General features: G+C 32.1%; 1 protein-coding gene across 4 annotated transcripts; it reads right to left on the bottom strand.

Annotated features, from left to right (window-relative positions):
• Positions 1–333: 333 nt before the first annotated feature.
• Positions 334–4075, bottom strand: LOC108463072 (protein DA1-related 2). 4 transcript variants are annotated; one of them, XM_017763009.2, is made up of 12 exons: positions 3609–4075; positions 3341–3510; positions 2755–2842; positions 2511–2637; positions 2215–2335; positions 2036–2119; positions 1835–1954; positions 1513–1725; positions 1364–1426; positions 1166–1281; positions 1031–1089; positions 334–943 (listed from the first exon to the last, which is right to left on the bottom strand). In XM_017763009.2, exons 1-12 carry the CDS (start codon positions 3682–3684, stop codon positions 618–620), a joined length of 1563 nt encoding a protein of 520 aa, XP_017618498.1. In that variant the 5' UTR covers positions 3685–4075; the 3' UTR covers positions 334–617. The 4 variants fall into 4 exon arrangements, with proteins under 4 accessions (XP_017618498.1, XP_017618500.1, XP_017618499.1 ...); XM_017763011.2 differs by having other exon boundaries at positions 2517–2637; XM_017763010.2 differs by having other exon boundaries at positions 3341–3507.
• Between the last annotated feature and the right edge of the window lie 8401 nt (positions 4076–12476).

Below are 12476 nucleotides of genomic sequence, written 5' to 3'. Positions count from 1 at the left end.
TCCTTTTTAAAAAATTGGGTAAATTAATTCTTGTATATTAGTATTAAATAAATTCAGCACGTCATGTGTTACTGTTTAACTATTTTATCTTTCAAGTTAGTTTTTAACAATATAAACGGAACAATATAAACAGATGAATATTTTAACAAAAAGGATAATTTGTACTGTGAACTTAATTTGTCTATTTTTAGTACTTTGATCGTAATTTGTCTATTTTTAATAAAAAGATGAAATGGAATCTAATTGGCACTTGATTGATATGCAATTTGCTGATATAACCAGTATTATAAATCAAGGTTCAAAAACTTATGATGAAAAAAAAATCAGTATGCAAACTTAAAAGCAGCTTTGATCTCTATAAATATGAAATATGATTTTCCAGGAAAGTTCTTGAGCATTTTTATGCCATTGGAAGTTACAGCAAGGAGCCAAAAGTAAAAAGAAAGGGGAACTCATCTTATTAGACAATAATAAATGTTAAAACCAAGTTACTTTTGAACCAGAAAACATAATCTTTAACATAATGTTGATCATGTAAACCCCATGAAAATTTTGGGGAGAAGCTGTTTCAATCTTCTGTCATGACCTCCAAGATGTTTGACAAGCTGACTCAACACTCAGGTTTTTACAACAGGAAATTCCCCGGTCAGGCGAATATGGTCTAAGGTTTGACGTAAACCATATTTATTGACGGCTGCATTGGCAGCTCGAAACCCTCCACCGTAGGCGGGGGAAGCATCATGAGCAATCTGGTGAATGAAGAATTCACCAAGCTTGTTTTCAACATTAGATCTCCCTCCTTTCTTAGACGATGAAGAGGATGATGAAGCAGCTGATGTAGATGCTCTACTGCTCGGTCCTGGTAGTACTTCAGACTCGAGCCACATGTATGATAACACTTGACAGATTCCTTCCTCAACCTCAGGGTTCAGGTTTCGATAACCTGCAGTATAGGAGAACACAACATAAAAATGGAAGAATATTGAAAAACTTCATGCAGGAAAGAGCATTGATTACGGTTTTATTCTACCTTTGAGTCGTAACCAGCCGTGCATTAACTCGTGTGCGAGAATAGCCCCAGTTAGCAGTCTGCATATTCCGGCAAATATTACTGTCTGAACAACAAGAGATAAATTGAATCATAAAGAACATAAGCAAGAATTACCTTGGAAGACCATACAGAACTAAAATGGCGGTGACTTCACATTTCCTGGTCAGCTTTTGAGGTTGAGTTCTCATGCCAATAAGTTGTCGGCCTCCTATTCGCGGTCTCTTTAGTATCTGCAACAAATGAAACGAAGATCAATGTCAGACTTATGTCAATCAACAAAGCAAAATCATGGAATTAGTTCAGTTGACGTACACTGGTAACTGTCTGTTCTTCAGACAGACATAACCCCCTTGTCTCAGGCATATGATGATATCCCTGGAAAGAACCAAAACTGAAACATCAAAGCCATTCCATGAAACATACGAAAGTGTAAAAAATTGAACAAGGGTTCATAATGTTACATTCTTTTCTCCAACAATAGCTTCATTAAGTGCTTGTCGTTCAACAAGAAGCATCGGAATTTGCTGGTCTAGTTTCATGTACATTCCTTCATAATAGTCTCTAATGGCATGGTATAGAGGTTGGCAATCACCAGTGTCCATGATTGCAGATTCCATGCATTCCAAGCATAAACTCCGACCATCTTCAAGCGAATAATATCTTACGTTCCAAGACTTCACGAGACAAAAATTGTGAAGAAAAAGAGGGTTCCAAGGAAAAAAACAGAACAATAAATTTGAAGCTTTAACACATATTTAATCAAACAGTTCTGAGAATCCATACCTCCAAACGTTCGCAACTACAGCAACGAGCTGTGTTATCATGTTCATGTGATGGACAATACTTTTGGGACCAAAATGGATGGCATCTATACTCTATTAAACCGGCTCCGTTAGTCGGAATCTGAAACTCGACATAATCGGAAATAAGAATGTGACTCATAGAACTAATAATTCAAATGATATGACCAAGAAAGATTCTTACAAATTGGAGACAAACATCACATTTAGGATGTGTCAGTTCTTTGAAGCAAGTTTTGTGATATGGATCCCTCCCTGATAAAGAAAACTTGAATCACCACAAGAAAACACACAAGTTTAGAGCTATATGAAGAGCAATACGATATTTGAAAAGCTGAACACACGAAAAATGAATCAAACTACCTCATGCTCAGTAATTGGATACCCACAGGAATGGCAACGGAAGCAATTGGGATGAAAATATGCTCCCATGCATCCCAAGTAATTGCCATATCCGATCTCACGATGACAGCCAGCACATACTCTGCAAGTCATAGGCATCAATTATAAATTAATCAGATACAAGTTTTGGTTCCAAGATACCTTCCCCATTAAGTAACCGGGATTTGGCTGTGGGACGGCACAAGAGAAGACATCTTGGAACTCAGTTTTTATATAATCTCACATTGCTTTACAACTATGAGTTAAAGCTTTTTGACCTATACCCAACAGGATGGTACTGCATATTGCCATAAGGAGGATATGCAGATGAATTCAAGCCACCATTATCAGCTCCCCTAGGTAAAGCTCCACCATAATTATTGTCTCGTCGCCATTCATTGTAACCTAAAACACCATAACACCAAATAAGTATGTGAAAAAGATCAAGAGGTTACAAGGAGAAAGAATTAAAGATTGATGAGGGTCATGTAGGATGATTTTTTTATTTATCAAAAAACTTACCATTTGGTTTTCCCATTCCCTCAGATAAAGAAAGCGCAATTGCATGATCTAATTCTTCTTGTTCCTTCTTTGTCCTAGGACGTTCATCCTATTGACATAAAACCAAAACTTGATCTCAAAAACATTCCTAAATCATCTAACCCCAACAAAGGAACACAATGTTCTAACACAAGTCTACAAATTTGTTGAGGGGAGGTTGGACTTCTTTGGGAAAAGACTTCAAAGTGTCGTCCTTCGGGAGAAGAATTGTGCTTGGAGTGTCTGTGTTTAGTCTATCTCCCGACTCCACGAAGAGCCATCGACAGGCTCACATTTGCCCTTGGCAGGCGAGGTGCTCCCATTCCATGAACCCGTTGAGAGCTCTCCGTGGAGTTGAAAGATAAAACCAAGAATAGATATCCCGGGCACAATATCTCCATCATAGGGACACACTTTAAGACTGCTCCCAAAGCGAGTCTCACCTCCCCTCAACAAAATTCAAACCCAATAGGCATCTTTTTTCATGTAAAAGTTAATCCAATAATATGTTCATATGCTTCAAAGTAAATCAAATTACTTAGAGAACAATATAGAATAGTAAAGTTACCGGCATCCTAACCGGAGCACGAACAACCATGTTTTCTTCACCTAGATAATGAGGATTATAACCACCACTACCGCTGCCACGACGACCACTTGAACTTGACTTAAAAAGCTTACTCAACCACTTCATAATCCTTGATTTTCTCTCCGGATATGCATTGTTAAAGTCCCCTGCTTTTTCCATAAAAAAAAAAACTTCAATAACATAAACCAAAAAAAAAAAGGGTCATATCAAATAATTCAAATCAAAACTCAAAAAAAAAAAAACCCACCATAGATACAAGGATGTGAGAGGTGGTTAACACCCGAGGGAGGAGGAGGAGGCGGCGGCGGCGGTGGAGGAGCCATGGGGTATATGTTTTATTGAAAAAAAAAGACCAAAATTTGTGAATGAAAACGAGAGGGGGAGAGAGGAAAGTAGAAGGGTGAGAGAGAAAACAAGGAAGGGAGAGGAGAGAAACCATTGTTAAAAGAAGGGAAAAAAAAGAAAGAATCTGAAGGGGAGAAAGTACGCAAAGGGGGGAGAGAAGGGAGAGAAGAGATTCTTGGCTTGAGAAAGTGGAAGGAATATTTGAGTAAAGAAGATATATAAATTTAATAATGGAAGAAAAAAATGGAACTTTGTGAACGGTTTAGAAAATTGCAGGTCTTCCATGAATAAAGGTTCTCTCTTTTGTAATCAGAGCTGGGAGAAGGGAATTTTGTATGTGTTTTTACAGATTAGGTGCTATGCTTTAGCGGTTTTTTTTTTTAATGGTGAGATGGATGGATTTATTTGAAAGGAATTTTTTTGCCGGGTAAAAGGTCGATCTGAAGGAAAACGACCCTCGAATTCTTTTCATTTACATAATTGCCATTGTAACTTCTTTTTTGCACTCGTCATATGTATGTGTAAAATATTCGGGTAAATTGCATTCAAGGTCACAAAACTATTAGTAAGTTTATGTTTTGGTCACTCAACTTCAAAATGTTACAAAATAGTCAATTAACTATTCAAATGTTTTAATTCAAGTTACTAGGCTATTAAAATAGCTATCGTATGGTCTTCTATATTTCGAAAGCTCTCATTCCCCCCTTCTCTTCTATAGTTCAATTCTTTTTCATAAAACAACTTTTAATGCCACGAATTTGTAAACCAAAATATAAATAGCTTTCTCCTGTAATCTTCAACATTAACAGTCCGATCGACTTGAATCTAAAATATGCTCTTTTACTCATTGATGGGTATTGATCCACAATACTGATCATCAAGTTGTTGCTTAAATCTTGCTAGCCGAACATTTAAATAAAAAACTTAATAATCTAGTGACTTACATAAAAATTTTCAAATATTTCAATGAATTAAATGATAACCTTAGAATATTTCAATGACTATTTTGTAACTTTTTGAAGTTGAGTGACTAAAATGTAAACTTATTAATAGTTTAGTGATCTTAAAGTGCAATTTACCCAATTTTTTTTGTTGAATAAGTCTCAAAGTTATATATGAACTTTGATTCAATGTGCAATCTGATACTTGAACTTTGATTTGATATAATTATACACATGAAACTTTTGTCGTGGTTCAAACGTACATATGAAACTTTAATTTTGATTCTATCATATATATTTAAAGAAATAAATACACAATTTATTTTTATATTGGATAAATATAATATGCAACCTGTAAACATAAAAACGATGCTATATCAATAATTGTATTAATAATATATGATAATTGAATCAAATCAAAATTTCATTTATAAAATTACACAAATTTAAAACTTATGTATAAATTTGCACACGTTAGACCAAAGTTTATATATAATTTTGATATTTATCCCTTTTTATATTCATGTTATTTTTATGCGGTAAAAATTGAGATATTCAAATTACTATATTTATTTTTCATCCAAAACCATTTAAAATCATATAAAATATTATATTTACTTTTGTCTAATGATCAAGGGTGTTTACTGCCCCAAGTATGACTTTGGTTCAAGTCATGCTAGTCATGTTGGTTGTTTGGGGCAAATATACCGTAATATAAAATTAAGAGATTAAAGAGCTTCAAATTTGCCTAAACAAAAAAAAATCACAAATAAAATATTAAAAAACTTACTTGTTCAATCGATCAAACCAATTTTTAATTAATTCGTTCAAAATCTAGTTTTTACATAGTCATTGAGCAAAAAATACTCTTTCCGATTCAACCAGTTCAATTGATTTTTTTTATGGCTTAGGCTTAAAAAGAAACTTTAATAAATTACTAATTCATATTATAGATAATTTATCATATGTTAATTTCTTTCCTATAATAATAATCATTTTTGTATTGTATCTAAAAGAAATAAAATAACATTTAATCCCGAATTTGAGAACTTTTCCATTTTGATCTTAAACTTTTTTGGGTCCATATTAGTTCAAAATTTGGTAGCTTTTCTCAATTTGGTATTTGAATTTAGATTTTGTCAAAATATGATGATGTGACACTTTAAAATTATACCATTTCTTGAATTTTTTAAATTATAATTTTAACGATTTTTGTATTTTTAGATTTTATATGAAAAATTCCAAGTGATGACATAATACAATTTTAGAATGTCACGTCATGGCTTTTGAAAGAAATCTAAATTGAAGGATCAAATTGAAAAACATTAAATGTTACTTTGTTCCTATTTAAAGTTATGGAATATAAATTTGAGAAAAGAGAAAGTATGCTGTTTTGGGAGGTTCCTCTTTTGATTCTTGAAAAGTCAAATGATGGATACTTTTCTGAGTTCTTACGAGAATGTTAGGAACAATGAAAGCTAAATGAAACACCAACGTTGTTTCTCGATTTTAATTTCAATTTATTTTTAATAATTTCACTTTTTGATTCCAACCATTTCATCTTTGGTGGCCACCAAGATAGTACAGTGTCCACCATGTTTTGGACATGAAAAATTTGGCCCTAAAGTAGACCAAATAGTATTAATTTGATTCAATTTATCCTTATCAGTTTCAAGACACTAAAAACCAAATCGGATAAATTGGTTAATTTGTCAACTCAATGAATATCTACCACTCAATTGTAACTTGACGTATTTGCTCGGCATATTTTAACCAAAACTGTTGGAACTATTTATTGAAATCTTTGGGGATTACTAGCAATCTTGAAGACGTATCGTGCAAAAATTAAGTCAAGCAATAAATATATAAAAACTTTCAATGTAACCCAAGTTTCCATAAATGAGGAGGTTAGTTTTCCTAGGGACTTTATATCAAGAAGATTTTTGCCATCTTATTCCTTATTGAAGACATAACCAAAAGCTACTTTTGAGGAATTAGAGATTTTCATACACCTTGCGTCCTTGAATTGATAACCATCTTTCAGTACCTGGTCTCCTCCATCCCTCGGAACCAACAAGGGGTAGTACAAGAATATTCTCCTGTTGTCCATCGACTTCACTTTTTGGCCTGATCTTTGGCCATGACTCACCCTTCGTAGACAAACCTTGCGAAGGAACCCTTGAGTTTTCGAGGCATTAAATTCTCACCATTATTTGCGTTACTCAAGCCGACATTCTCGCTTCCGCTTCGTCTACTCCCGCTCATGCAGGTGCTTCCCCCTAAGGTTGAACGCTCTATTGCAAGCCATTATGTGATTATTTAAGAGAAGACTTGTTAATACTTTCCATATGAGATTGAGAGATCACTTATTTGTTCTAACGAGGAGATTGTTATAACTCAAAATTGTTGTAAGCAAGCTAAGTTTGCAGTTAAGCTTGTATTGTTCAGTTTGCAGCTAAGCTTTCTAGGGGATTTCTTAATGAAAGAGTATACGAGTGATGTTGCAACTTAGTTTATAGTAGATTACTCTCTGGGTAAAGCTCTACAAACATAAGAAGTTTTTAAACTGCATAACCAAACACTTATGTCCATTTCTGATTTTATGTATTATCTTTATAACTTTCAATCAATATGATCATATCGGTTGATTCTGACACGAAAGAGTGAAGACATGCTTTTCTAATTGTTTATAAACAACAATAACATTGAACTTAATTTAGGGTTAATTAAAGGTAACTCGCATATGATTAAGACATAGGCATGAATATATTCTTTAGCTTGTTCCATAACTTTATCAATTAGCCACTGCTTTTTTTTTAAAGCAGATTTATTGCTTGATCAAACATTTTTTTTCTATAATATTCTATGAAAATAAAAAAAATAAATAAATAAAAAATCAAAGTTCCTTTCTTTCATCCTAAATAAACTTGTGGGGATCTTTTTCATAAGCCATTGCTAATAAATCTAACGTAAAAAAAAAATAAAATCTTTTTAGATTGTTTTGAAAACTGAAATCGAATCATATTCCTTGACAGAGTTTGCCATGTGTTCAATAAAATAAAATAAAAATCCAACACAAGACTTTAAAAAAAATTATATAAATAAATAAAACAGATAGATTTCTTTTGTTAAATTATGTTTGAAAAGGCTGATGATGTCGCCATTGGAGGATATGAAAAAACTTTAAAAAGAAAAAAAAAAAACAAAAGATTCTTTCCTGTTGGAAGACATGTTTTGCATCAGCATGATGAGCAAAGTTGTTTTACAACGTTGCATGTGTTTCTTTTCTTTTTGTTCCATATAAAAGTAACTAGAAAAGGAATATAGTTACATAAATGACTGATTGTCTACTTTTTCAAGGTTTAAAATTTAGTTCATTTACTTTAATTTGTCTTAAGATTTTTGAATTGACGGTACGTTTATTTACGGTTAGTGTAAAAATAACGGTGTCAGTAAAATTAGATACTATAGCGATACTGTAACGTAAGATAAAAATAAAGCTAAATATACTGCACTAGAGATAAACTCTACCTTTATAACGTTATTAGCATACCCAAACTGATAACACTTTAAATTGTTGTTGTTACAATGATATTGTGAATTTTTCTATTGATGACTTCGTATAGTAAAAATTCATGTCATCACTTTGATAGTAGCAATGCCAACGGTCTTTAGTAGCGAGTGACTAAAGCTTTATATTAGCACATCAAAATTGAAGGTTCGAGTTTGGGGTATTACATCCCCTCTTTCAATTTTGTAAGCTTGCAATGGTTAATAATATTATCAATTTGACAAGACCAAATTATGTAGATTAAAGTAGAAAATTTAAGTCAATTAGTAACTAGTGTATTCCATTTCCACAAATTATTCTAAAAAAAAAAAATAATTAATGGATTTAATGGTTATTCTTTGTATCAAAGCTAAAATTTTAAATTTTCGAAAAATAAGTTTGGATCAGGACTAAAATTTGAAAAGTACGAGGACTAAAATTGACAAATTCTAAACATATGAAGACTAAAATTAACCAAGTTAGAGTGCATTAATTAGACCCACAACATATGCATAGTACAGGGACAATACCATAAAATGACTTTAATAAAATAATAATTCAAGTTAGACCTAACTCATAAGCCCAATACATGATCTAACTCATAAGGCGTAATCCCGAGTTGTGGCTTATTGGTCGAGTACTCACCTTTCTCAGAAATAATTTGAATTCGAATATCAATTATACCAAAAAAATATATAAAATAATTTGTTTTTGAAAATAAAACAACATTAAGAGATTACAATAACAAATAGGAAATCAAAAACTCATAATATCCTTTTGAACTAGCTTCCACACAGCATATGGGGTTTGAAAAACACCTAAATACTGGTGAATCCTATAACAACATGCTTGGCCATGAAATCCGTAATTGTATTACGAGTTTAATAGAATTACACATAAATCCGAATAACATAGTTTAAACAAATAAAATAGGTAGCAACTAGGAAAAGGAATGAAGAAAAAAACGGAAAGGTTCCCTTTGAGAGAGATATAACCAGCTATTTGGGTATCTTAACTGATATTTCGGCCACCTTTTTTTTTTTTCTTCACTATTCGACAGATGATGGGTATAATTTTCTTTTTCCTTTTTGAATGGGAAAATCTTAGATCACTTTATTATTTTTCCAACTTGCAAGTTTCAATTCTTGAATCTCGAATATGAGTGTAGAATATAAAATATAAATCGATAATTATGTCTTGATGTTTATGTTTAAATATGTGTCGGATAAAAATAATTTTCGTGGATATTTCTAATTTTATAGAAAACCAAGATGGTTGGCATAATCTATGTTAAATAAATTCTAAGTATATTTAATTTTTTATCTAAATACTTTTATATACTTAAAAGATTTTACTTTGTTACTCAGACGGATAATAATGGAATGTCGTACCTCTATATGATGGCCTGGACAGTCAAGTCTACGGACTATATCTTTAGAGAAACCCTTTGTAAAAACTTTCCACCTAATAACTTGCTTAAGAAACGGATCATTCATTCATTAATTGTTACATTAGATCTTAACTATCACGTCTCATCTGAAGTGATCCAAGACATATCATAGCACCGCTCTACCTAAGCCTACGACACCAAACCGCAAGGGACAACATGTATATAAGGCTTGAGGAAGTCGAAAGCAAGCAATTTACATCACCACCTAATTGCCTCAATCCTAGTTTGACCTTCTCCTCTTGCTCCACTCACCCTACTAACCAGCTCTTCCACCTATCAAAATAGGATGAACCATCTATCTTCGTCTGCTCCTTATATCAAGAGGGAGCTAGAAGGGCTTGCTCTCCCTATTTTTTTCCCCTAAAGTTATTGAAAATGTTAATTAAATTCTCTAAAATTCTCATTAAACTCCTTAAATTTTTAAAAATTTTAATTAAACCTCCCAAAATCTCTCAAAATTTATCAAACATATAAAAAAATAAAGAGCTTGGAATACGATATCCATAAATAACAGAAAGCATGATATATGTCAACTAAGTAGTGTTTCCATTAGATTATTGAATAGTCAAACACACTTTTGGGAAAGATGTTTCAAAGTAGACACACATCAACCCAAACACCTTTCTCAGCCAATATCTCTAAAAAAACATTTTTTTTTGACCATTTATGAATTCCAACATAACTGTCAGCCATAAACATACATTATATATAAATGTATCTAAATTAAAAAAAAAATCATAAAGATTTTGGATACAAATATTCATAAGATAGTGGCAGTGTATCCAATTCTTATGCACCATTGACATTAAAAAGAAAAACTGATATTTAAATTGGCCTTTCGGTTATTTTTTTTGACTTTGATGGGTTCTTTTTTCCATATTTGAGCCTTTAAGCATCTTTAACCTTTCTAATTACAACAATTTTTGCTGAACATTGAAAATTATTGGGTTTAAATGCTTAAATCAAATGTACCAAAAAGCAAGATTTGGATTATATAGGGGGCTGCCTATGATTAGAAACATAAAAGATAAATATATATATATATATATATATATTCCCATTGCTTGTTCCAAAATTTTATGAACCATTGCTTTTGGGGGAAGAAAAAAACAGTTCCTATAGTTCTTAAAAAGAGGGGAGTGAGGGTTTTGCTTTGGCATTTCTAGGAAATTCAAACGTGTTCGTAATTAATATTAACCTTTGTCAAGACATGACTTTGCGTTTTAATTAGGGGTTTTAAATATGCTCTCGGTCCTTGTATTTGTGGGGGTTTGCAATTTAGTCCTTTTACTTCTATTTTGTTAAGAATTTAGTCTTATTATTTGTTTGATTTGAAAACAAAGTCTAATTGACGATTTTGTTAATGAGTTTTTGTTAAATTTGAATCTGTAGAATTTAGTATTGGTTTAAAAATTAAAGTTTGATTGACAGTACTATTGCACTTATACCTCACAAAGTCACGAGCCTATGACCTTATAAGTCAACGCCTTTGATTAAGGAGAAACACCTTGTGAATTAGGACATTCATGAGCCTGAATTGATGGGCCCACATGCTTGACACGAACAAAATATCCGTCATTCTCATGTCACGTATATCCATGTCCCAAGTTTGATAATTCATACATACAATGACAAGGCATCTATAGGTTGACTAAATTCGAGAGAATACTAAACAAATATATAGGTGACATATGGCACCTTGGGAACTATAAAAAAAACAAACCCTTACAAGTTTATTAGTAGTCGAAAAAGGGGTCAAGACACTCTTTCCTCTAACACTCTCAACTCTCTCTTCTCATCTTTAATCCTTTCCTTGTATCCACATTCCAATCATCTCAACCTTCCTACGACTCTTCGCCCATTAGGTGAACCATCACAAACTATCACAACCCCCTCCTTATATCAACAAACACATAATTAGTTAACACTATTTCCAATTAGACTTAAAAGCCGAAGGATTTTGAAAAATACAAGGAGTAAGAGCATAATTAAACCTTAATTAATTAAGCTTTTAAAATTGATTTAGAATCCTTATATCTAGTATTCCATGTTTGCCACTACAGAAAAACCAATATTCTTCAAAAGATTAGAGAATTTAACTTATTTGGTTAATTAGCTATGAACAATGATATATTCTGATGAACAATAACCCAAAACGAAAGTGAGAATGAATTTGATTCTTGTGAGACATGAAAATAATACAAAAAATGTGTTGAATTGAATGTTAATGGAAAATAGTTCATGTTTACCAAAAATTGAAATAGCTATTAAAATATAGTATTTGCACACCTCATTTCAAATTAAGAAGCTTTCTGGATTTCCATTTCATTGATCATGTTTTGTTCTTGCCCTTAATTGACGTTGTTTAAAGTTATGGAGAACATATTCAATCTGAGTCAGAGAATAGTACGTTTTGCATCCTTTGATTTACTTAACGGTCCAAATTGAAACTTGATCCAAATCCTTAACTAAAATTTAAACTATGACTCGAAATGATTTGATAAAATTGATATGAATTGAATTAGTTTGAGTATTAAAATTTTCGGTAAAGAGATACTTTTGGTTCCTTTCAATTTTGATAGTGAGTAAATTGGTTCCTCTCGAAAAAATTAAAGTAATTTAATTCGTGTTAATTTCGAAAAAAAGCAACTAAAGAGAATTATTCACGATGTTAATGTTATTTGACAATTGTACGTAATTTTGATTGGTGTAATAATAAAGTTAGTCTTTGACTTTTTTATATTCTGTTAAGGGTGAAAGGAGGGCTAGGCAAGGGCCCTATCCCTTGAAATCAGAAAATTATGTTTTGGACCCCCTAAAATCTATAAG

This window comes from Gossypium arboreum, chromosome 10 (genome assembly GCF_025698485.1).
Source record: "Gossypium arboreum isolate Shixiya-1 chromosome 10, ASM2569848v2, whole genome shotgun sequence".
Taxonomy (NCBI): domain Eukaryota; kingdom Viridiplantae; phylum Streptophyta; class Magnoliopsida; order Malvales; family Malvaceae; genus Gossypium; species Gossypium arboreum.
This window is presented reverse-complemented; position numbering and strand designations above follow the sequence as displayed.